General features: G+C 32.6%; 1 protein-coding gene across 4 annotated transcripts in view; it reads right to left on the bottom strand.

Moving 5' to 3' along the window:
• Positions 1-4,704: 4,704 nt before the first annotated feature.
• LOC106472808 (MFS-type transporter SLC18B1-like) overlaps positions 4,705-26,978 on the bottom strand; it is a 48,291-nt gene continuing 26,017 nt past the window's right edge. The window contains exons 2-15 of one of the 4 annotated variants that reach the window (XM_022402349.1): positions 26,441-26,674; positions 18,950-19,329; positions 16,088-16,183; positions 15,049-15,122; positions 13,171-13,318; positions 11,651-11,719; positions 10,924-11,011; positions 10,488-10,627; positions 8,883-8,981; positions 8,225-8,316; positions 7,430-7,525; positions 5,663-5,737; positions 5,466-5,559; positions 4,705-5,107 (exon numbers count right to left, since the gene is read on the bottom strand). In XM_022402349.1, the coding sequence (XP_022258057.1) occupies positions 5,003-5,107; positions 5,466-5,559; positions 5,663-5,737; positions 7,430-7,525; positions 8,225-8,316; positions 8,883-8,981; positions 10,488-10,627; positions 10,924-11,011; positions 11,651-11,719; positions 13,171-13,318; positions 15,049-15,122; positions 16,088-16,183; positions 18,950-19,030 (1,257 nt within the window). In that variant the 5' untranslated portion in view covers positions 19,031-19,329; positions 26,441-26,674 and the 3' untranslated portion in view covers positions 4,705-5,002. Of the gene's footprint in view, positions 5,108-5,465; positions 5,560-5,662; positions 5,738-7,429; positions 7,526-8,224; positions 8,317-8,882; positions 8,982-10,487; positions 10,628-10,923; positions 11,012-11,650; positions 11,720-13,170; positions 13,319-15,048; positions 15,123-16,087; positions 16,184-18,949; positions 19,330-24,916; positions 24,987-26,440; positions 26,675-26,978 lie in introns of those variants that run through there. The other 3 variants (XM_022402355.1, XM_022402363.1, XM_022402345.1) reach the window with 3 other exon arrangements.

The following is a 26,978-nucleotide window of genomic DNA, read 5'->3' as shown; positions in this document are numbered from 1 at the left end:
ACTACACAGTAAAGTTGCCTATACTCAAAATATACAGAATTAACTGATGTTTATATATATTTATATATAAATATATACTTGTGGATTTCAAAAGCTTATGTTGCGTGAAATGGAGAGCGACATTTTTACTAGGTTGTTTATTTGTTTTCCAAGCAATTTAGTTGAAATATCGTTAAAATACTCAAGTAAAGTTTGACAACATCAGTTTTATCACAGACATTTTGTGGACTACTTTGTTATTAGCAGTACTATTTGTATAAAGTCTGTACAGTTTTTACCTCTTAAACACAATTTTTATGTGACTCCTTCGCCGTCTGCAAAGACTTTACTATGGATGTCTAGTACATAATCCTTATTAATTTCCTACAGTGTTTCAAATACGTTGCATGGAACTTAACTGTTTCACAAAGGGCTCTGTCCCAGCGACCGACCTCGTAACCATTTTATGCTAGCTTGTATTCCATAGAACACAGTATAAAAGAGGATACTTAGAATTATAAATAAAATATACAAATTATTTAGATATTACAAAGTGTTTTTTATTGAATTGATAAATTCAAGATACTTGATGTACGATTTGACGAAGAGCGCTAGCTCGAAACTTCATCCTCTTAAAATAAAAAAAATAAAAACTTGGGCATTGTTTAACCTATTCTTTAATTTTGATATCCAGAACGAATGGTCAGTCTTGACGAGGATAAGCCAACACTAATTGAGCTAGCAATTCCGGGTCTATACAAAGCCTGCATCAGCCTTAGCCAGTATAGAACAGTGGTAGAGCTATCTTGGAGAAATTGGCCACAAATATGACACAAAATCTAGAAAGCTGCAGACTTTTCATTTGTTAGATCCCCGGAACAGTCCTTGGCTGCTATAATCTTAAGGACCAGTCCTTGCTTATTGTAATCTTAAGGGCCAGTCCTTGACTGTTGTAATCTTAAGGACCAATCCTTGACTGCCGTAATCTTAAGGGCCAGTCATTGGCTGCTGTAATCTTAAGGACCAGTCCTTGACTGCCCTAATCTTAAGGACCAGTCCTTGCTTGTTGTAATTTTAAGAACTAGTCCTTGACTGCCCTAATTTTAAGGGTCAGTCATTGGCTACTGTAATCTTAAGGACTAATCCTTGACTGCTGTAATCTTAAGGGCCAGTCATTGGCTGTTGTAATCTTAAGAACCAATCCTTGTTAGCCCTAATCTTAAGGGCCAGCCATTGGCTGCTGTAATCTTTGAAGGATCAGTGAACACTACATATCTACCAACTGCACTTCCGCACTGATAAGCACACATTTTTCTGGTTTCAATTTCAAACCTGAATCCTGGACGCACAAGAACACTATTCTCGGTTTCTCAGATATGTCTTAATAAGTGCGACTAAAGACAAGTATATCATCTACGATTCTTCAAGAATAATAATAATGTATAATAGTATTTCAAAATCATTCAACATTACCTATATCTGTGCGGACGACACGTTTTGCTCAATACCATAGCTTATAAGGTCAGTTGGGATGCAACAAGCACAGTAGTAGTTGGAACGCTCTTTATATAAGCCACTTGTTAGAATAAGAATCTTTTGTGATTTGGACGCTTTTTGCTAGCGAAGCCCGACTATAATGAATTATATTTGTTACAAGACAATTGTAAGGCGTCCGCACCATCACAATATAGTATTTGTTGGAAACAAACAACATATATTCTATGTAACAAAATCAAACATTATAAGAATAATCTCTATTGTTTCACTTCAGTGGTTTTTATTATATTTACTTATCGTAATAACAAATGGCGTTTTTAGTTGTTATTGTTTTTTTTTAATGCACAACTACACAAAGGACTATCTGCAGTCTGTTCACCGTGGGAGGGGAGATTACGCCATAAACTTTTTTTAGTTAGCTGTTTTCAATCATGACAATATTTATATATTTAACCAATTCATATAAATTCAATGCCTTTGTTTTTATTTCTGTGTACCATACGTATTACTGAAAAAAACAACAACAAAAAAAAACACACGCACACAAAACGTGTTTTTTCTTTGCTATTAAAACTGCCTAATGGGATATCTGCTGTGCCGATTATAGGGAAGGAACCTAGAATTCTAGCATCATATGCCCTCAAGCTTACCACCAAGCCACTGGGAGGCAAGACAAAATTAACATATTTGAATGTTGTCCTTGTTAATTAATTGAGTTATAATTTAGTGAATAATTGATGAACATAGATGTAATATATACAAATTTCTGATTGGTACCCTTAGTAGATACAAATTTATCTTTCTATGTTTGCATCTGATAATTTTTTTTACAGTTCCATGTAATATATCAAACGTGTTTCTACATTTAAAGGTAAAGTAAATAAAACTAAACCAAGATGTTTGAATGTAGCGTGTTTCTCAGGATGGATCGAAGAATGTGCGTATTTTTTATATGTGAGGTTAAAACATTATTAAACAAAGTTTGTGTTTATAGCTATCAGTGGTGATACAATTTCTTATTTCGGTAATATTTCTATAGAATCTAAAGTGGTTATAATCTTGAAATAAGAATGGTGAATGAAATATGGAAGGTATTTGATTTCTAGTTTCTGCTTTTCTTTTGAGAAAATTTTCAAAATTAATTACTAAACAAATTACTATCACAAAGTCAATCAAATTTTACAAGTACCAATACAAAAATATTTTATGTAATGTTCCACGGAACAAAATTTAATTGTGCAATCATTTGAATTTATGGCCATATTTTAATTTTTAAACACTTACTATTATCACATTAGCCTCCCTATCTCCAGGGGCTTAGCAGTAAGTTTGAGGGCTTATAATCCTAAATATTTTGGTTCGATTCCAGTGGGCCCGGCATGGCCAGGTGGTTAGGACACTCGACTCGCAATCTGAGGGTCGCAGGTTCGAATCCCCGTCACACCAAACATGCTCGCTCTTTCAGTCGTGGGGGCGTTATAAAGTGACGGTCAATCCCACTATTCGTTGGTAAAAGAGTAGCTCAAGAGTTGGCGGTGGGTGGTGATGACTAGCTGCCTTCCCTCTAGTCTTACACTGCTAAATTAGGGACGGCTAGCGCAGATAGCCCTCGTGTAGCTTTGCGCGAAATTCTTAAAACAAACAAACAAACAATCGACCCAGTGTGGGTACATCGCAGGTATCCTATTGTGTAGCTTTACGTTTAAAAACAAAACAGACAAAAAATGACCATTTCATAATTAAAAATATGTAATTTTATGATAATATAACATGGATTTTATAAATGACGAGATTAATGAGCCAAGTTTATTAATTAAGCTGCATTAGTAATTCTAACAAAATTATTTTTTCATTTATATAATCAAAAAGGTTGAAAAACGGACAGAAATCTCCTGAAAATCACTAACGGAAAGTATTCACTAAAAGCTTGATAAAAACAGCTTCAAGACAAAATCGAAGAAAATATGGTTTCACTCGGTAATTTTAGAGTATTTTCAGTTTCACAAATATATGGTATCTTGGTCTTATCTAAATTCGCATCTGTACTTCCCATAGTCGAAGAAAGAATCATAATCTAAAAGCAATGAGTATATTGTTTTTATTTGTAGAAGAAAATGATATATTTTTTTTAAATGAAAGGGCATAAAAGGTAGAAAAGAAAAATAACTATGTAATGCCATAGTTAAACAGTGTTCTTGACAAGAAACTCTTTATACTTTATCTTTCAAAGTGGATGATACACAAGTAAATTGCTTATTTAAAAATGATATACATTACGCCAAAAAAGAAAAACGAATTAAAGAAGCATACGGTCTGAAAACGAAAATGACGCCTGAATTTAATTAAAAAAAATTACATTACAAAATTAAATACCCGATAATCCGAGCGCTTTCTTCGGGAATGAATTGGAAATGGTTATCGTGTGAATATGAATATTAGTAAAATTACCCCCAGTAACGCCATAGATATTTACAGCAGATCGCCATGATAGTTTCAAAGTGTTTATGTAGCCTTTTATTGGGAATAGTACAGGTGTAAATCATTTCTGGTTTAAAAAGGGTAGTGTGAAAAAAATTCCAGAATTTAGTAAGGGGAGGGAAGTGAGTACCAAAGAAATTATTTTAAAAAGTTTATAAGTAATGTGAAAGCTAATATGGACTACAAATAGCTTAACGTGTATAAATAGTATTTGAATAAAGACTGTAGAGGCGTTATGAACTATAATGAAATATATATATATAAAACAATACGTACTAGATGTAAGTTGTGATGATATGCGTTATTAGTTACATGTTTACCTTTCTTAATACTACCAGAAGTTTATAGCAAACAGTTGTTTTCAAATTGCTTCAAAACGATAATTTGCCACCTAAACCAAGATGAGTATAAATAAATTCAACTTATTAATCTGTAAAGAACAAAAACCGATAATATTTTTAAAATATTCAGTTTCACATTGTGCTGGGAACAAAATAATGGCATTTACTTTAATCGTTGTCAAAAATATCTAAACATCGATATACATATAGATAGTTAAGTTATTGAAATTTAATTCGTGGATATCTATTTTAAAGCACTTAAAATAAAATATTAATTTGCATGGAAATCAAACATAATACAAAACAATATAATAAAGGATTATGGTCCGTGGCATAAGTAAGAAAAATGATGTTTTATTAAAAATATTGCAGAGTTTTTTAATTAAACCACAAGTCTTTTTTTCTTCTCAAATTCTAAATATCTTTAAGATATTGTTTATTATAAACTGCTTAGAATAGACTACATTTGTCCTTTATTTTAGACGTATAAAATCATATTTCACAATCACACGTAAATAAAAACTAGGGAGGACACCAACAAACAAATATCAAAATGGAGACAGAAATCGTGATAGTACGTAATTTTTGTTTCTCAAATCGTTTATCCAAACAGTCAGTTTGTTTTTAAATCTATCGATATATATATATATATTAGAATATATTTTATTGAGATTTTCTGGATAAGAACGATAACAATAAGTGTTACTTCATGCCCGCAAAGCACCATTTGATAGGAGAGGTTTTGATTCTTCTGGTCGTCCACAGATTCTGGCTATTGCTTTCCATAGTGAATGTATTATAGTTATCACCAACTAAAAACAGTAAAGAAGTCAATTGTAAGCCTACTTTCTACTTCTTTTCTGTATTAGAAAAAAATATTAGATACTCACTAACGAATTATTCTACGCATTGACTTGTTTAGAACCTCGTTTATGATAACCTAACTTGAGTTATTTGCCCTTTCATGTGTTTATTTAAGTTTCTTATAAATCTATTTAATATATCACAGTTTCTGTTTATACAATGCTGTTGTTTAATTGTATTGCTTCTATTTATTAGAATAAAATTGAAAGAATAATCAAATTAATATTTTATTTAAGTAAAAAAGTTTTTACAAATGATCAGCTTTTAATGTAAAGATTTTCTCATAGTAGAAAAAAGAAAACTTACCACTGCTAATTCCATTCCCAAAAGAACCATTGTTCCCTTTTCGTAACCCATTTGCTCAAGAAGCGCTCCCCCTAGCGATGGTCCAATAAAACCGCTACATAAAGAAAACCAAACATTATAATCAAATTCACAAATCAAAAATATTGAGTCTTCGAATTAGAAATCATTAGCTGTTGTATATTTTTTGAATTGCTTACCCAAGAGCCAGAGTGCAATTAAAAAGCCCCGAAACTATCGTTAAGGTTGGGACGTCATCTGGGAAACCTCGTAATCTGAAAGAACATCAGTAAAATTAGTAATTTGTGATTGCTTGTTAATTAAGTGCTAAACCGCTACGATTACAAGGAATGGAAATGTAGTTTCGTGTACGTTATACAAAGTTATGTGCACAACAAAATGTGTTAATCTTTGAGTCTACGATTTAATTGTTTTGTTTTTCTAGCTGTTATTTCTACACTGTATCTACATGAAAATAACCGTGAGTAGACTATGTATCTCAAGGGGGCCGTAAGCCGTCTGGAGGTGTCTGTTTTAACCACTCGCACCACTATACAGTAGTATGTTTTATGTCAGTCAGTCAGTAGACACTAAATTGACGTCACGTAAGGGACGCTTAACGTTGCAATTTGTACTGTTCCGACGTCAGTAAAACGTGCGCGTGCCATGAATCACGAGAAAAATTATGCAATCTGTAGGCTACAACACAGTATGACACAATGAACTTCAAAAGCAAGAAATAAAAATATTTGTTACTCTTAATTCTGGTATTATTTACTCTTGAAACAGAACACTTTCAGGGACAATGCGGAAGTACATCTAGTCTTTTAGATCAATACTCAAGTACAACTTTAGAGATCGTTACGAAGATGAACACCTTCATCTGGAGAAATATTCTAAACGTTCTTAGTTTATATATAAAAATCACTTTTATTTGCACATTTTAAAGATATAAGGACAACAAGTTTTCTCTACAACTTCGTTTTTTATACTTGCTTTAATTAAACAATAAAACGTTACTCCTGATTGCGCTAAATCTTTAATTTCACGTCGTATTTAGCAGATAAAGCAGTAATTTGAGTGCATATAAAAGCTCAAAAATAAAGACGATGTACACGTATGCTACATATTTAATTTTGTATCATCATTACTTATACCTTGACATCGTTAGTCTTATATAACGGACGAATGATTGTTAGGCAGGCAGTAGCACTGCCTATGTAGGGCTGGCTCGGATTGTTCATCGAAATGGTATTTTAAATACCTCCTCAATAGGCCATCAGAACTTTACAATAATGTACAGTGTTTCCTTTTATAACAATATCTATGTAATGACTAAGTCACAAGTTCTTGGAATGTCTGTAAATATCATAGCAAAAAGTTTGAATTTCTTATTCTTCTTTCCTCTGCTTCATTTTTTATTACATGATAACTCAAAAACCAAAACAAAGATGTCAATCAATTTTACTGAGGTGACACAGTTTCAAACGGAGTATACGCTTTGATAAGTATTATTAATAACTAGTAGTAATGTTTAAAAAATCATAATTTTAGTGTAAACGATGCTATCATTATCCCTTCAAGTTAGCTTTTTTACAGAAATTTGGTCTTCATAAAATAGCTTAAGTACAGGGTGAAACAGGAATTATCAATCAGAAATAGATAAACAATAAATATTATAGTTGGAACTTCATTGTAATTAGAACTTGGTTATAAATACAACCTTCCTATGTCTATTGAAACACTGCATTAAAAACAAGCAAACAAGTGAAGAAAAAGTTTTCAAAAAAGGGAATGAATGTACAGATGGCTAATATATTTATCCTATTTTTCTCTGTTAGCAATCTACTACACTGTATGCCTGCGCTATTATGTAGGGATGTTGCAAACGCCATCTCTACATTTACTTCCTTTTTTATTTTTTTTCCTTACTTGTTTCCTTATATTCAATTATATATGAAACTTACACAGTGACTCTCAAGGAATGGTTGAATCCTATGATTACTTTTCCTCCCGCCCCGAGACCAAGAAGAACTTGGGCCATAATTACCAACCAGAGGGTGCTGCAAATATCGATACAAATTAATGGTTTGTTAGAATTGGTATTTCACAAAAATGTCTGTAAATAATCGTACACGTTAGTAAAACTAACATTGGGTGTAACGCAGTTATACCTCTTAGCAACATAAACTAATATATTAAAATCCAAATCTGTAAAACTAGAACATCCACATCTTAAAGAGACCTAGAAGTATTCCAAGAAGTACACCAACCCATATACACGCACTGAACACAAGTTTGTTTTCGAAAAACTCACTGTGAGAACAAAATCGATATATTTTTTTAGGATTTGCTTTCGCAAGTATTCTTCAAAGGACTAAAATTAAAGAAGAATAGAATAATCGTTTAAAACATACTATAATATTTGATAAAATATAACAAAATATACTGCAAGGATATACGTAAATACTCATAACCGTATCAGTTACAGCGTGCAATTATTTTGTCAAAAAAATTTAAGTGTTAGCAGAATGAAAATGTGACTTAAATGACCTCAGGGGAATTTTTATCAATAAAAATATTTTGGCACATCATTTTAACAGCAAAAAAACTAACATAAGGGGTCCTCATATGCAAATCTGAAACGCTAACTTTATTTCTTGTGCAGAATATATTTAGTTCAATAAGTAAAACGTGTTATTTAAGGTACATAATAATGGTAATGTTTTTTGTTGTTGTTGTTTTTATCACATTAGACTTACGTTTCCAGAGGAAGAAATGGCGCGGGTCCAAGAAATAAAAAGCTTGCTGCGCAGACAATGCTGGATGTATACATTGGAAGGTAAGAGTCAGGCTTAAAAATAGAAAATAAAACAAAACATGCAAAGTTATTGGTGAAGATCTAATTTAAATAAGCGATGATTTGATTCAAGTTATGTTTTTCATGCTTATATTCTATTATTTAAGCGTCAAGACTGAGATTAAATCAGAAACAGAAAATGTGTCTAAAGGAATGAGAGGATTAATTTCTGATGCTAATAATTTAGATTAACACCCAAAATACAGCGTTATAAATAGGCACAAGAAACGAACAGATTGATTCATTCTAAGAATTTTTTATTTATAAAACATAAAATTTATTTGTAGTTAAGCATAAAGCTACGTAATGGGTTATTGTTATCCAAACCCAGCTTTTAACCTTATAAGACTTCAGACTTATCGCTAAGCCACTAGGGGGCTAAGATAAAATTATCAGCTTTTCTTTCCCAAATAAAACTTCATTCGATTATGTTACGATCAAGGCTGCAGATTCATCTCTATACTTTGGAAAAAGTTATTTTCTTTATGTATTTAAATACTTTTCTGATAGTATTACAATAGCAGCCAACGGCAATAAATTTAGGCATATAACATACTTACAATTTTGTCATAAATATATCCCCAGACTGGAGTTCCAACTGCATATATTCCACCAGAAGCAATAAACAGTAGTCCCACAATCGATGGGGTTAGTCCAAACTATGTGAAATAAACACGCAGACAAAGGTATAATTTATATTCGTTCTTATACGGCTTTATTTTACACATGAGCTAACTTGGATTTGAATCTCTATTTCTATACATATCTATATGACAGTAAATTATGTTATTCGTTTATATTTCCATTTTCTTGTGTACTTATTCATAAGTTAAGTAATTCATCCGTAATTTGGTTGATGTCATCAATATACAACGGAACTTATTTGGTTTGTTTTGAATTTCGCGCAAAGCTACACGAGGGCTATTTGCATTAGCTGTCCCTAATTTAGCAGTGTAAGACTAGAGGAAAGGCAGCTAGTCATCACCACCCACCGCCAACTCTTGGGCTACTCTTTTACCAACGAATAGTTTCATTGACCGCCATATAATAACGCCCCCTCGGCCGAAAGGGCGAGCATGTTTGGTGGGACGGGGATCCGAACCTGCGACCCGCAGATTGCGAGTCGAGCGCCCTAACCTCCTGGCCATGCCGGGCCAAGTGAACTTGTAAAAAAGAAAGAAAATCAGTACATGTTATGTTATTAATAAATACTATTCCTTATACCTCAAATTGAATTACATTAATAGTTTGAATTAACTGTATTAAGATTATTCGAAAAGGCGCTTAATTTTGTATTCATAGCCACTGACAACTACTGAGTTTGGCGTATGGGTTAGAGCATTGGTCGGGGATCCAAGGATCTAGGCTTAGCGCTTTTAGCTGGTGCGTCATAAGAATGAAGTAACTTTTACTATTTGATTAAGACTAATTGCTTTTTGTAAATGGTACTGTCTCTATGATCCACAATTAAAGGTTAGGAACAGTTTGTCTGAACCGTATAGGTTTCTGATCTGACTGTTTCACTGTGTGTATAAGGTGTTGTTCAAGAAAACTTACGCCCCCTCAGTAGCACAGCGATATGTCTGCAAACTTACTACGCCAGAAACCGGTTTTCGATACCCGTGGTGGGCAGAGCACAGATAGTTCTTGTGTAGCTTTGTGCATAATTAATAACAAACAAAAAAACTTACAATTTGATCTGCTTCAAGTATTGCATAAATACAACAATAATATAAAAACATTAAGCCTTGGTAAGAAGTGTTATATATTGTATTTAAGAACTTGATTGGAAGATAACAAGTTAGTTTAATTCAATATTTCTTCACTTGTCTCTTTCGTATGTATGCATTTATGTGAATTGGGGCCGGCTCTAGTCAATAGCATGCAAGGCTGTATATCCGCGAATGCATGCATGTTTCGCGCCCTGTTGCTGATAATTATAATCGTAGTTCGCACTTTGGAGCTGTGAGCACTGATAGTGAATTCCCACTATCGAAAGAAATTGAACATTGTAAAAAAATGCTTCCTAAATATAACTTTTAACTGTCGATAATGAAAGTGATATCTAAATTTGTGCTAGCTTTTGTCTGTTTCATACTTCCAATTTGATTTCTGAAATATTATGATAATAAATTCACGAAACCGAAAGAAAGAGAGCTATCTACCTGTCTAACGTGTGGCTCCAAGGTCGCCTCGTTAAAGCCAACGATAAGGAAGCCAGTTAAGATATTTACCATATCCACAATAAAAGTTGGGTTGAGAATAATCTTGAAAAGATCACCTTGGTTCTCGTTAATGGTACACTCTGATTTACAATAAGAGGCAAGGATTGAAAAATTAGTCAAGTTCGAAAGAAAATATGAAGTATATTACTGTTAAATACACACGTGGAAAAATGTATTAAAACCTTGAATTAGTAAATGGGAATGCTTTTAAAATCTTACAATACAAAACTGTACCGAATCAAAGTATCAAAACTGTTCAGGTTATTTTGAGATAGTCATAAATTCTCATATAATTTAATGAAGCATAAAGGTGTAACATAAGAGGAGTTAATAAAAATATATATGTATAGATTTAATAGGGTTTAATTTTTCTCACTTGTTTCCGGCAAGAAGCATATCATGATTCCAGACAGACACACCAGAATACCTCCAAGAAGGAAAAACGGTAGCATGAAACCTCCTACCTGAAAACCGGGATAACCAATATTATGAAAATGCTAGCTAGCTTAATTAAATAATTTATATACATTGTATGTGATTTTAAATACATTCTTCATGTTGATAAGTTATTTCTGTACCATAAAGTGGGCTATAAGATACAATTTTATTCAATTATATGTTTAATGTTTGGATTTAAAATGCTCTAAAACCTTTTCATTTCCGTAGGTTATGTAATCCACAAACATTATGATATGTGTTTAGGATTTTTATATATATACTGCTAATCACTATATTAATTAAAACAGAGAGAATGGACAAAAAGTATGATTGATTGTTAGTTTCAAACTGTTTGGAGACTATTATTCTTATAAAAATGTATTTTAGATGGTCTAAAAATTCGTTTTAGGTACAGACAAGTTAATCATGTTTATTTAGATGTTTGTTTCTATATAACTGGGAATTCACATAGGTCGGTAGAAGTGTTGTTGTTTTAGATCAAAGAAATACACTAAGCTATATGGGCTAAGTCTCTTGCGGGTAATCAAACCCCGGATTGAAGTTACTTGGCCCACCGAGGGTGCTGATATCAGGAAATCTTAATTAAGACCCTTTAACAAATTTTAAGACTCAATAAATAAGAAAAAACTTATGAGCAAATTTACCTCAAAAAGGATGCCTCCAATTGTCGGTCCTATCGTGATTCCCAAGCCGTAGAACATTTCAACAATGGCCTTTAATAATTGAAATTGTCATTACTGACTTCGAATTACAGAAGTTGAACATTCTAACACAATGAAATTATTTATTTAATTGTCGGTCTTATCGTGATCCCCAAGCCGTAGAACATTTCAATAATGGCCTTTAATAATTGAAATTGTCATTACTGACTTCGAATTGCTGAAGTTGAACATTCTAGCACAATGACATTATTTATTTAATATTATACAATATAAAATCAAAACTTGTCTGTTTAGATAGACCTAGTACTTCAGAACCGCTAATAATGTAAAATACAAAGATCTGATACGCTTTTAATTCAACAGTAACTATTATAAAGTAAAATGCCACATTATTTGCCAATATATTTCGCTATAAACACTGGGTATCTATTTATGTTACATACAAAAGTAAATATAAACAAAGAAGACTTTGGAATTTATTTGAACATATATTACAAGAAGCTTATCAATCAATATTGGCACCAGAAAGCCAATTGTAATAAGAGGACTAACCACGTGTACAGGTTAAAACAGAGACGCAGTGCGATATTTACAGAAGTTCTAGTCCCTAAATCTCTGATTATTTTTAAGTTTTAATTTGTTTTAGTTTAACAAGTTCAAATTTATCCTTTAAGCAATACAGTTCTTAAAAATAAGTTAGTGAATACTGTGTGCCCTAAAAGTTTGATTTCAGTTCTTCATAGAGTGTATTGTGTCATTGTTGAACGATAGGTTATAAAAATGGTTAAACTGAAGAGACAATGTAGAAATTTAATTAAATATAGGGATGTACATTCGGATAAATTTCATGTCAGCTCATTGTACACAAATACTCTAGTCCAACAAACTACAGATTTTTACACTGAGTTCCTTAATTCTAGCATCTTACAAGTTAAACCAAGTTAGAAATATATATATTCAACAGTAATCGGGATTTTTTCAAAGAGATGTTACAGTGAAACTGATGGATACTTTGATATCGGGTTATTACAATAACGCATTTGATATATGTCAGTTATGCAAATATATCATAAAACTCGCAATGGAAAATGAGCAAGATTCAAAATCAAACACTTGGATACATTATTGTGTAATCAGAGACACAATTTTAAAGCGATAATTTATCATCAGCCAACATTCTTTGGGTTGTAAGCATATTTTGATAATTTTAAAGCTGTTTTTCTAAATCATTTGGTTAGAATTTCTATACATCATACAAATATAATAATGTTACCTTAAGAAGCAATTACAATTCAGAATTTTTTAAATTCTTCACTTTATTTCATACTGCTTTTTACAACATAGTCTCTACGTATCTGAATATAGCTATCATTCCTCAAATCTTACATTTATTTACATCATTTAACCAGACTATATTTCTCAAAATAACCGAGTGAACGTACTATACATAATGTTTACGATAATATATTACATTCAGGATTATAGAAACATATTCTTCTTACCAGGGCTGTGGCACGACGTTCAGTAAATTCGTTAGCAACGATGGCATAGCCCAGGGTAAACAGAGATGTGGAGCCGATAGCTTGAACAATTCTTCCCACTAAGGATAATGAAAGAAAGGTGGCTCCAGGTGCGGACTTTATTACAGTGCTAAAGTACAGGACCACGTTAATAAATTACAAGAAACACTTCTTGGATACATTACACGAAACATTAAGAACTCTTCACATAATATTAATAATAAACAAAATGCTGTGTTAAAACATTCACACCTGCAGTTAAAACTAACTATTACAATACATTAATATACTGTAAATTATGTATTTTGAACTATTCAAACCTTATTTTACGTATAACTTCAAAACATTTTATAGAGTGCTGTGTTATCACAGATATGTTCCGTTAACCACGTTTTTAAAGTACTGTATACGAGTTAAAATTTTTATAATAATCTTCAAACAAAACTTCTTAAATCAGCAAAAAGGTTTATACGTAACAAATGCTATCGTGTTCTGACCATTTTAATTAGTCGTACGCTTTCCAAATGATTACTCAAGTGGTGTATAGATGACTCCTGTATCTTTCCATCAACGCAATGAAATATTTCATATTGACTTAACAAGTCAAATGAATATACTATATTTATCAAAAATTAATAGTTATGCCATGAATTTACCAGGCAAAATAATGTTTCGGAGCCCATTTGCTTCGTATGAAAATGTTACCAAAAAGTCAAACTATATTGTTAAAAAGTGTTAGTCAGATTTGTAAATCCATCCGTGCATTTTTGCAAAAGATATTTTGCCAAAGTTTTATTTATTTCCCAAATCAACTGATGCATCACCCAATCAATCATTATCCTTCTGGCATATGAAGACAGTATTGGGAACTATACAATCAGGTATAATTGAACCTAGAAATATTACAGAACTGTGAGTAATTGAATTAATCCTTGAATTTTCTGCCATAGTCTACTTTTCGAGAAATGGTCTTATAGGTCATTATTCAAAATAACGTTTGTTTAAAAAAAAGCATTTTTAAAAGTTTGAACTCATACACAAGACTTCGAACAACTCATATTTTTGCAAATCATCATCATATAAGTTTTTCTAGCAGCAAAACTTTGATAAAGGGTTTGAGTATTTTATTATGCGATTAATTGAAAGCTTTAACAAACTAATGTTAGTCAAGGATAATAGATTTTTCAATGTAACAACAGAGTAGAATAATTCGTATTGTCAATTGTGTTCTAAAGTAACTGAATTAGCCTGTGTGGACTTTGATGAAAAGAAACAATTGTTTAAAGCTCTGGATACAACTGTGTTAACTACAGGGTAACGTAAATGAAATTATCACCGATTGTATTGTAATAACAGAGCAGAGTAGAATAATTCGTATTGTCAATTGTGTTCTAAAGTAACTGAACCAGCCTGTGTGGACTTTGATGAAAAGAGACGATTATTTAAAGCTCTGGATACAAGTGTTGTGATTAACTGTGCAACGAACATTTGTATATACGTTTGACTTGTTTTAATATACTATTTTAAAACAAGTGAACTGTGTGCTGTTTGTTTATTGTTGAAATGTATCGACAACAACCCACAGACATCTACTGTAAAAAATTTGGCCCATACATTAAACCTGACACTCAACAAAAGAAACTAACAAAAAACTATCCAAAGGTAAGAAAAAGGTCTTGTCTCCATTCTCTTAAGTACCCATAAGAAGTGATTTGATATATAGGTCTCGTTTCAAGAAAAAATTGCCAAAATCTTATGTTTTTCATTTGGTTTAAGAAAATTTTGAGTTTCAAGAGCACAAATAAACAGCACCACGTTTGACAATACGTTTTCACAAATGAAAATGAATGGCAAACTTACCCAAGCAAAATCGTAGCACCTCCAGCAAAAAATACCCCAGAGTTTACTAAAAATTTTGGAGACAATGTTGGAACCTGTAAATATATACAAATATCAGTTACAGAGATAAAATAACGCAGTATATTAAGAATGTTTTACCAGTTACCTTTGTAACCAATCAAATAATGAAGGTAATAAAATGGTAATATAAAATACAACTGTCATTTCTGGGGTGAGCAAAATCTGCTAGATTAAATAGTTTAGAGTAATTCCACTAGAGTAGATAGTTTAAATTGTTTAGTTTGCTAGAACTCAGATTATTTCCTTACGAGTTTAAATATTTGCATCTAATATGCCTTAAAATACAGGAATTGTTGCTTCTATTATACGTTATCTGCGTGACAATATGGAGTCATTGCGTCTACTAAAACTAACAACTTGAAATTGTTACCTCTATTTCATTGTTAGTCTAACAGCTTCATGCAAAACCATTGCATATACTGACAATCCGACAGTTTGGATTCGTTATGTTTATTAAGTTGTCAGTCTCACAGATTGGAATAATTTTTCCCATGCATTTACAGACATCTTAGAATAATTGCTGACTGATCGTCAGTTGGATTTATAGCGTGCACAAAAAAAAACACACAGAAATACAACAGTTGTGCCTTTTATAGCCACAATTTATAAGTTTCTTTTTATTATGCAAACGGCTTGTAATCGTTGCTTTTAATAGATGAGATTGAACCGTTCGGTTTCTATGTATCAAATAATTGATAATCTTTACGTCGAATGGATTTGGCATCTTGAGACTGTCGTGTCTTTTGCTAGGTGTATTAGAGTTGGGGGTTTTAGTTTCAAAATTTTACCGTTAGTTGTACGCGATGATGCTGGTAATTTGAGTGTTGATTTATTACGAAATAAGCGCATTTAGTATCCTGTATTCTAATAACTTGGAATAGAAATTTTTGCAGTTTATAGTATACGGTTTTTGATCAATGAAGAAAATACAATAAATAACTTAATCCAATCCAAACTATACTCTTTAATTGATACTCACCACCTTGAACATGAATGGAGAGAGAATAAATACAACCAAATAGAATACTCCAAAAACAAATCCATATTGGGTTGATGTTATTTGTTTTTTCTCTGCCTGAAAAAAGTTCATATACAAATAATGGTGGTTTAAGAACATAACAATTTCAAAAACAAACGATGAAAAATTTACGGTTGATAATATATCATAAGATATGCACCTCAAGCTGAAATTACATTATGCCTAAACTATATGTTTATTTATCTCTTTATCTAATTATGGCAAGTATACACATTTTCACTTAGTTTTTAAACAGGAATTAACTTATTCTTATAATTTTCAGTATTTTTACAGAGTTTCATTCTCACAAAAATACTGTTGTTCAAAATAAAAACAAAAAGTTAATTTTTAATCTATTAATTCCTAATATGTAATGGAGATTCAAAAAAGTGGTCTTTTTTTTTAAATCACAAGTTCTTATTTTGGTTTCACAATGAATTGTGTATGTAATTACGCTTTAACTCAAGAACGAAGAACCTAACTTTAAACTGATACGACAAAATAGAATTCCAACCCTCACAGAAATTATCATGAATGAGATGTTACCTTGAAAGTTTAATTGGTCAACAGCAACTTTTTGAGTGTACACAGATAACACCAACGAACATTTTTACATAGAATCACGGGTAGGTATAGTTTTAAGAAATTAATATGTTTGAAAATGGGGACATAATGTTTTGTGACATCATTTCGAAATACAACAAAGTAACCATATTTAGGCAACAAAAGATTTTTAAAAATAGTTTATATTGTATTCTCAAAATTTCGAACTTGTGAATTTATATGACAGTCATAGTGTTCAACGAGTTAATCTGTTGAAAAGTAATGTAATCGAGAAGTGAGTATTAAAGGTACTTTAATATTTTAAACTATATGTCTCATAGTACCACTCAACAATCTCCAATTTATTGAAAAGTAATGTAATCGATAAGTGAGTATTAAAGGTACTTTAATATTTTAAACTATGTGTCTCATAGTACCACTCAACAATCTCCAATTTATTGAAAAGTAATGTAATCGATAAGTGAGTATTAAAGGTACTTTAATATTTTAAACTATATGTCTCATAGTACCACTCAACCATCTCCAATTTATTGAAAAGTAATGTAATCGAGAAGTGAGTATTAAAGGTACTTTAATATTTTAAACTATGTGTCTCATAGTACCACTCAACCATCTCCAAATTATTGAAAAGTAATGTAATCGAGAAGTGAGTATTAAAGGTACTTTAATATTTTAAACTATGTGTCTCATAGTACCACTCAACCATCTCCAATTTATTGAAAAGTAATGTAATCGAGAAGTAAGTATTAAAGGTACTTTAATATTTTAAATTATGTGTCTCATAGTACCACTCAACCATCTCCAATCATCTTCAAAGATGCGCCGCTTGTAAAGAGTTTTACCCTTGTCATTACACTTTTGAGTTTCGTAATGACACAAGGATACAAAATACGTATACTTGGTAATAAGTTGAACACTTAACTGTACAATATAAATTAGTTAAAATCAGGTTTTTAAGTTTTAAACCATCAGAAAGATAATTTAATACATAATATAGCTTTTCTAGATATCTTCAACCATTTGTTTTAAAAACAACAACAATAGTTTCTATTATTTTCTTAATTACAAGTTACTGAAAAACACATAATTGTTTACTCTACGAACTTGATGACAGATTGCTGAAATATATGGACACAAGAAATATTAACTTGCAACATGTGTGTAAAAGATGAGTGCACTTGATAAATTAATATGGAGTTCGTTAATATATAGCATCATCTCTTTAAAACGTGGCATTCAGTATAAAGTCATTATAGTTTAAGTATCGTGATCATCAACATAAAGTATTTTTATGACAGAATATGTTGTCCGTCAACATAAGATATTAAGGTGTTTGTCAGTTAAATAAATTATAATTTCAATTTAAGGTGTTAACATATGAAATAATTATTGATATTGAGCATGACATTTCTCAGCAATAGAGATTGTTAGTTTGTCAATATGGTGGATCTTCTTTGTTTCTAAACAAGGTATTTGTAAACTCAACACATTATTATTTCAGAATACAATGTTCGTCAGCATTATTTTCTATTTGATGATCGTTAACGTAAGACATTATTGTTTTAGAATACTACTTTGATCAACGACTCGCAATCTGCGGGTCGTGGATTCGAATCCCCGTCCCATTAAACATGCTCGCCCTTTCAGCCATGGGGGTGTTATAATGTGATGGTCAATCCTACTATTCGTTGGTAAAAGAGTAGCCCAAGAGTTGGCGGTGGGTGGTGATGGCTAGCTACCTTCCCTCTAGTCTTACACTGCTAAATTAGGGACAGTTAACGCAGATAGCTCTCGCGTAGCTTTGCGCGAAATTCAAAACAAACAAACAAACAATAATTAATTTGAGCTTCCTAACCATCTGGCCTTGCCGTCCCCAACTAAGTAAATTAACAGGAAGAGAAAGAATATAAATTTACATAATAAAAAATGTTTCAACCTATCTTTATTTTCCATGTATTTCGGTTTTTGTTCTAACTATATTTGACATATGAAATTTTCTAATAAAATTATCTGACAAGCGGCGTATCCCAACCGTTATGTGGATTCAACGTCCCGGGTACTTCCCTTAGTTACGTGCGTTTTACTTTTTCCACAGTGTAGATGGAGTCCGAACTTTATTTTTTGGCCATGCTTTTTGATTTTAACCTAGTTGTCTAAATATTATATATATATATATATATATAGTTTGGCATGGGTTATTTTACTTAACAGTTCTACATCTTCCTTCATGAGTTCATAACAAACCAAAAACACAAATACCTCTTCAGGAAAGAAGGGAGCGAGAAGTGCGTAGCAGCTAGCTTGACAGAAGAAAGCGAAATTGATTAAGAATAAAACCATGAACTGACGTTTCGTGATCCAACAGCATTTTTTGTTGTTTTCAAAATCCGATTGCTTAATTGGATCTTCTTGATCAAGCGTGGAATTACTTTCTGAATGTTCATGATCAATACAAGAATATATTTTGAATTGTCAGTTGTTAGAGCATTTGTTTCTGAAGTATAAGATCCTGACTGGTTAAGTTTGTCCTCAAATGTTGCTGAAGAAGAAGGGCGATGTTTTGGATAGTTTGATACAAGTTCAGGTATTGTTGGCATGGGAGGTGACGTCATCGTTCCACAATGATCCAAAATAGGAGTCTGATAAAAAAACAAAACAACAACCCCATATTTATTCCAATCAAAGTAACTGATGGTTATAATTTTTATGCATTATCCAAATAGCTGGTAAATACATTAATTGCTACACAAAAAATAATGTTGATTTCAAGTAAATTTTATAATAGTAATATTTTGTGATACTGTTAATTAGCGATTATGATGACATCGTTGTGTAACTCGCATCATTAAATACACGAACGTACATCGAGCTATATAAAGGAGCTAGTGATATGGATAAACATTATATGTATTCATATGATTTGTTATATTTCAAAACATGGTATATATATATATATAAAGCATACAACTTTTGTATTCATATAGCTTTATCCTAGTTTATGGTGGATTAAGACTACTTTTTTTTAAAAATAGCATAACGTGGGAATGGGGAGATTACTTGTAAAATATTTAGCATTTTCAACTTGAATGGTACCTTATGCGTACATAGGCTAAGTAGCCAGATCAAAAATCCCTAGATTTCAGGTATAGTTATCCCTAAATTAGAACTATTGACCAGAAGGAAGGTAGCCAGTCAACACTAAGAGCCGTGCAATTTGACCTGATGCAATTCTGCGCTAGCAGATGAAAACGTCATCTAACAACTTCCAATACAGATTCAGTCCACTAACAACGCCTTTGAATAAACCATTAATATTATTATAAAATGTTAAATAGTTTCTTCGCGGACAAGGTACAAATATATCATAGATAAACAATTAAGCCTTAACAGTAAGAATACGATTGGAACTAAGGACCACATCAAGCTATTTATCTAGGATATAATTTACATGAAAGAAGTAAAAACATTACTTTGTATTACAAATCGATTGTTATTCTAAAGTAGTAGAAATTTAAACTCGTCGCACCGAAGAAAGCGCTAAGCTTATATTATTCTCACATGGGGGTGATTTAATTAACAATATCAAATAGAACTAGTAATAACAGCAGGGACGAACAGGATAACCAGAAAAATCCAGGATTTGATCCTTTACATAAAAGTTCAGATCCCAGTGTAAGGTCAGGTGAAATTAAAGGTTCAGCCAAGTGATTAGGATAAAAGTGGGTCGTAAACACGTGGTTACACCACTAACTACTACGGCAGCCATTAGCCAAGCAGCATGTACTCGCGCATTTTATCACTCGTAGACCTGACCAACTTACTACCCTTCGCCGTGCTACTCTCTGTTCTCCCTTCTGGACACACGACAAACTCTCCTTCTACTCTCTGGTTGTCCATAAACAAAATAAAGAATGCCCAGTTTAGTGGGAAGGAATGGGGGTCGAGACTGCAACTGATTCCTACATATTTGAGATGACTTGAATTGACACCAAACATACCTTTGACCACTAGTTTTCACCAACGCTTTCACTGTCCTTCTTTAGGCTCCTCCTTCCATTTATCAGGCGTGTACTAGTTTTGTGACACATTTATAAGGCTTTCACCACGTGTTTGTTACATTCCATCCCCCTCCCATCTTCTTTGTACTTACACCCTTAACACTTTGCAATGAAACGACTATAATGAAATACTCGGTAACTGTTGGCTTATTAAGAAATATTTCAATCTTCATTCCTAAAAATATTCCTCTCACAACCAAATAAAACACTAGGTACACCACTTGTATATATTTATTGTGATATCTAGTCACTTTAATACTGATAATTTTACCCGTTAATGAGTATTTTAACTCGAGCTAGTTGAAATATCTTCTGTACTATTTTTTAAGAAAAACCACAGGTAAAACTATGTTTTTCCTTCTATAAATCGTAGCCTCTTTGAGCTGTAGGTGTACTATAAGAGTGACAGTCAACCCTTTAGAGTAAATGGTAGGATGCTGCTGACTGTCTGCCTTTCCTCTGGCCAGTTATTCATAATTAGAGACGGTGACAAATAGTCTTAGAAGCTTTGCTGTAAATACAAAACGTAAATTTTATTTTGTGTCTTAAAGTGTTACAAAGAAGATACATTGGTTGTTCATATCACCTTTTGTGTGTTGAATATGATATATTTCATACGGTATAGATAAAGCAGGAACTAAGAATTGAAATATTTGGTTTGATTGTAATGAATTTCGCGCAAAACTACACGAGGTCTATCTGCGCTAGCCGTTCCTAATTTAACAGTGAAAGACTAGAGGGAAGATAGCCAGTCATCACCACCCACCGCCAACTCTTGGGCTACTCTTTTACCAACGAATAGTTGGATTGATCATCATTATAACGCCCCTACGGCTAAAAGAGCGTGCATGTTTAGTGTGAAGGAAATTCGAACCCACGACCCACAGATTGCGAGTCGAGCGCATTATTTTATTTAAAATCTGTATATTTTTCACGTAAAAACGAAAGTACAATTCAAACATAAACAGACTATTAACAGATTTAAGATTCTTCGGATTTCACCCGCCATGATCTGACTCAAATACAAAAATAACAACGCATAACAGAGGACAAAATATCATAAAACTCATACCAGTAATTTTAACCAGGTACAATAATTTTGAAATGCTTAATGACATTTTTTATATATCCGTAACTAGGGCTATATTTATTTTAGATAGTGCTCTCAATTGAGAATGATAAACGTTTAAGTGCAATATTTTTTAATATTTCAATCCCGCCTGACATGACCAGGTTGTTAGGGCATTCCTTATTCATAAAAAAGCTACACAACTTTAACCGTCGGCCAGAGATTGTGTAAAATAGAATCACTCTTATAAGCAACTTAAGATATTATAAGTAAGATACTCAAGCAACGAACTGATATAAAACTACACCGATATAATTGAAAGTAAGTCGCAGCAAAATGCGTGAATCTTATCAGGTTAACAGACTTTAATCTTTGATACTGTTTGTATGTTATGTAAATTACGTAAGCATGCAATTAAGTGTCTGTTTCTGCTTTGCCCAATGAAATTTTGTGATTTGTAGTTATTTGTGTTTACTAGATGGCGCCATGAAACATCATGTGGTTTCTCAATTCGAGAATAATTACCTGCTTCAGTTTTCAGTATACTGTCATCAGTGAAATTATTATCATGCACTGATAAGTTATTTCAATTGTGAATCACGCAACAAGGACTGTGTTATCAATCTTATCAATATGTTACATATTCTTGATAACTAAACTAACATTCAAATAAAATGTCTATTTGTTTGAAAGCAAATCCACATTAGGTTATCTGCTGTATCTACCGTGGGGGAATCAAACCCCGGATTTTAGCGTTGCAAATCCGCAGACACTTACAGCCGTCCCACCGGGGGACAAAAATAAAATATACACGGGAGTCTAATAATAGGATACATTGTTATAAAAATTCATTTTGCTAGTATAACACATATATCTACATTTTGACCAGCCATGTGTGTCGCAGAAGTGAGTAAGGTGTACATATAGTTAAACAACATATCTACCAGACTGTTGAAGTTCGTTGTCTTAATGTTCAACATTCGAGTGACTGGTTAGTGAGAGCGTTTAAAATATTTCATGAATATAAAATAGACAGGCCAATAATTGCAAGTAGCTTTATTGCTTTGCAGGTTTTCTAAATAGTTTTGGGAAGTAAGTTAACTAAAAACTTAATAAGATTTTGAGGCACTGGAGTTCTCAAAGTTTCTGAATGCCCGGCAATCTGAGGGTCGCGGGTTCGAATCCCCGTCCCACCAAACACGCTCGCCCTTTCAGCCCTGGGGGCGTTGTAATGTGACGTTCAATCCCACTATTCGTTGGTAAACGAGTAGCCCAAGAGTTGGCGGCAGGTGGTGATGACTAGCTGCCTTTCCTCTAGTCTTACATTGCTAAATTAGGGACCGCTAACGTAGATAGCCCTCGTGTAGCTTTGCGCGAAATTCAAATACAAACAAACTGTTTCCTGAAAGCTGTAATTGTTACATTTTAGCAAAAATCCTAAACGTTATGTTTAGTACTTTTCATACTTGTTTGCCCCCCAGTGGCACAGCGGTATGTCTGCGGACTTACAACGCTAGAATCCGGGTTTCGATACCCGTGGTGGGCAGAGCACAGATAGCCCATTGTGTAGCTTTGTGCTTAATTACAAAACAAACAAACAAACAAACATACTTGTTACCGTTGCTTGAAAATCAGATTTCGTAATGTTAGCACCTTGCGGATTAGAGGCACAGTGCTGTATTTTTAGTTTCTGAATCATGTTTTTATCAGCTTGTTTGCCGTTAAGCGCAAAGCTACACAATAGGCAATCTGTGCTGTGCCCACCACGGGTAGGAAACCCAGTTTTTAGCATTATAAGCCTTCAGACTTACCGCTGTGTCACTGGGGGGGGGGATAATCATGCTTAACTAACTTTCAGGCTAGAATTACCACTTTCTGATAATTAGTAAGATAGGACAACCAAATTAAAACCATATATATATTTTGGTGTTATAAATAGCTTGCCGGGTGAATAACTCACAATAATAAATTAGTTGTCTCAATATGCTGCATTTCTAAACACTATACATATAAACATATTTATTTTTACGATAGTTTGTAGACGTTGACAAAAATAGTTCTTCACAAAATTGAAGGATTGACGGGTAATGTGTTTTGAACGACACTGAATCTTTAAGACCCATAACGCCATTTACAACAGGACCATGCTTGTTTAAAGTGAATGTTTATTGTTGTTTTTTACCAATTTCCTTAGTATACAACGTTTGTTACCAGTTGCTAAGAGGTGGAGGAAGAAGGGGTGATTAAATTATGGAAGTGTGTTTAATTTTTATAACCGTGACATAAACAGGGTGAAATTGATACAATTTTCTTTTAATATTACTCTGTTTTATAATCAATATTGAAAGGTGAAAGTAATAAAGTGCGAGAAACATTATCTTGAAGAGTTATTTTAGTAGAATCTATTAACCGATAAACACCAAGACTGCATGTCCATTCCTGGAATAACGTGAGTTTCTCGAAACTTATATTGCTCACAATTGTTTATTCAAAATTTCAGTATTAGGCTCCTTTGTGAAGTCATTATGTTGAAGCACGTTTACTTCCATACTTCAACCACCTTAAGACACCTTTGTGATTTAACAACTTTGGTAGAATCTAATTGTTGAAAATAACTTTCCTAGAAGTTAAACAAATAGGACTTTTAAGCTGGTATTTTCCAAACTACTGTAGCTCTCAGTGCCCTCTGGCGAAAGCAGAGAATCCAGAATAATAATAAAATCTTTAATAACATTAAACACGAACTGCACATGAATTAGAATGCAAACATCATGATCATGTTATCAAATAATAAATAAATATTGTCAATGCGATATATTAGTTTAATATTTAACATATATGAAGTATAAAATTAGCTGCAGTGTAGAATCGAGTAACTACTAAAAGCTCACCCTTAAATAAATAAATATTGTCAATATGCTATTTTAGTTTAATATTAAACAAATATGAAATATAAAATTAGCTGCAGTATAGAATCGAGTAACTACTAAAAGCTCACCTTTAAATAAATAAATATTGTCAATGTGCTATTTCAGTTTAATATTAAACAAATATGAAATATAAAATCAGTATAAAATCGAGTAATTACTAAAAGCTCACCTTTAACGATAACCGTAACGTGAGATTTTCCTATCTTCAACACTGTGCTGAAGTGAGTATCTAACTTACACAATGAAATTCTGAGCAACAACCCGACCATAAAGTGGTAAACGTGGAAATAAAACAATAGAAAATGACTCGACGGCTTACGTAGTGGACAAAATTGTTTACCGTTTTTATCATTTTGGCCTGTTTCGTTCCATTGTATTGTTCCGTTGAATATACAAGTTGTGAATAGATAATGAGGATTACGGCATACTAACTTGATCAATACTATTTTCAATTGGATTACGTGTTTCGTTGCTCCTCTATCTATTTTAGTCAAGCCGTTGAGCATTTAATTCCCCCTCACTTTATAATTTAAGCACATATTTTAACTCAAATATCATGAGACTATATTAAAGGACATGAAGAGACTATACGTGAATTTGTTAGTGAATATTGGATAGCCAAGCAAGTCACACGTGTGACACAGACATGGCATTGAAGCAAGTGTGTTGTACAATTACAACAGTAAGACACATTTTGATACAGTCATAAGATAAGTCGTTAGAAAAGCTATGCTTAAATTGCAAGACAGCACAATACATGCGTGAATAGCTTGATGCAAAAGATTTAGCTAGCTTGGAAGATAGACAGATTACAGCAAAATAGCACAGCCGACCATTTTGTTTGTGTAAGTATCTTTAAACATTGCACAAATTGTCTGTCGACACTACCCTCGTTTTTTGCTTGAGATTGATGTGTACTTTAATGACGTGTTTGTGTAAAGCAAAGCTATTTTTTAACATGATCATATCCGTTGTTTAACGTTAATTTCAAAATCCGCCTTTTTTAAGGAATGTTGCTGAAATTGGGGGTGTTATCTAGTTTAAGGATAGTACTTTCATTAAGTAAAATAAACATTTTGATATTGTGAACAAACAGTCACTTACATGATTTGTTTAATTTCAAAGTGCTAGTTTGAGATAATGTCTTCCTTCCATGCGATGTATGATACAGTTATGACAGTGGGTCACGTAGAATACAGTCAAGGCAGTGAACAATGTGTATGGGATACTGTCACGACAGTGAGGGTTTTTCATTTGTTTTTTGTACTTGGCTCTTAAAATTATAGCACAAATTTTTATCGATCTTATGATGGTACTAAACGTGTCTTAGTTTTCTGATTGTTTTACCCCACGAGACTTATTGTTATACATATATTTCTCACTGTTATGATTGTATTACCCATATATCTTACAGCTGTGGCTGTGAGATCCTACTGTTTATTCGCATTATACACAATCAAGTTTTAATAATTGTATGACATTTCATTGATGGTGTTTTCAGAAGCATTTCGTTTTAAGAGGCTTACATTCATATCTGTATGCATATATATATAAATAATAATAGGTAGAGCTTCAAAACTATTACATTAATTACATTGATTGTTAATAGGCGATCAAGATCAGCACTGTAAAACAATAACGAACTTATTATAAATTCAAAACTCTATTTAAAAAACAAAAAATAAATAAAAACCTTCGCACTTTCCGGTCGTTATCCAAAAGTCATATCGGAGATTGTCTGTGGTAATAGAACCCAAAAGCGTTAGGGATATCCCATCTATCAGACAAAAATCCCAAAAGCAGATGAGAAACCAGTCAGCAGTCGTGGAAAATTCATTAAGGGTACAGAGTTTAGTGCTTACACCTACAACGTCTCAACTCTTACTGCTTTTCACTGTCTGCAGTCAGTTGTGAGAAGGCTGTTACCCTTAAAAAGATGTAATAAAGTTAAAAGTAGAAATTAGATAAAATTAAGCCACCCAATGTATATATATATATATTTCTACTAAACAATGCCTACGATCCTCCACCCTTAAAAGTTCTAAAATATTCTTAAAGTAGAATAGCAGTAGAATTAGTAAGGTGGTATTTATTCTACTTTAAGGCAATCTCCGTTATGACCTTTGGATAACGACCGGAAAGTGCGAAGGTTTTTTTTATAGTTTGTTTGTTATGAATTTCACGCAAAGCTACACGAGAGCTATCTGCGCTAGCCGTCCCTAATTTAGCAG

The sequence above is a fragment of the Limulus polyphemus genome, unplaced genomic scaffold, assembly GCF_000517525.1.
Source record: "Limulus polyphemus unplaced genomic scaffold, Limulus_polyphemus-2.1.2 Scaffold124, whole genome shotgun sequence".
NCBI classification, from domain to species: domain Eukaryota; kingdom Metazoa; phylum Arthropoda; class Merostomata; order Xiphosura; family Limulidae; genus Limulus; species Limulus polyphemus.
Note: the sequence above shows the minus strand (reverse complement) of the source record. Positions and strands in the feature narration are given on the sequence as shown.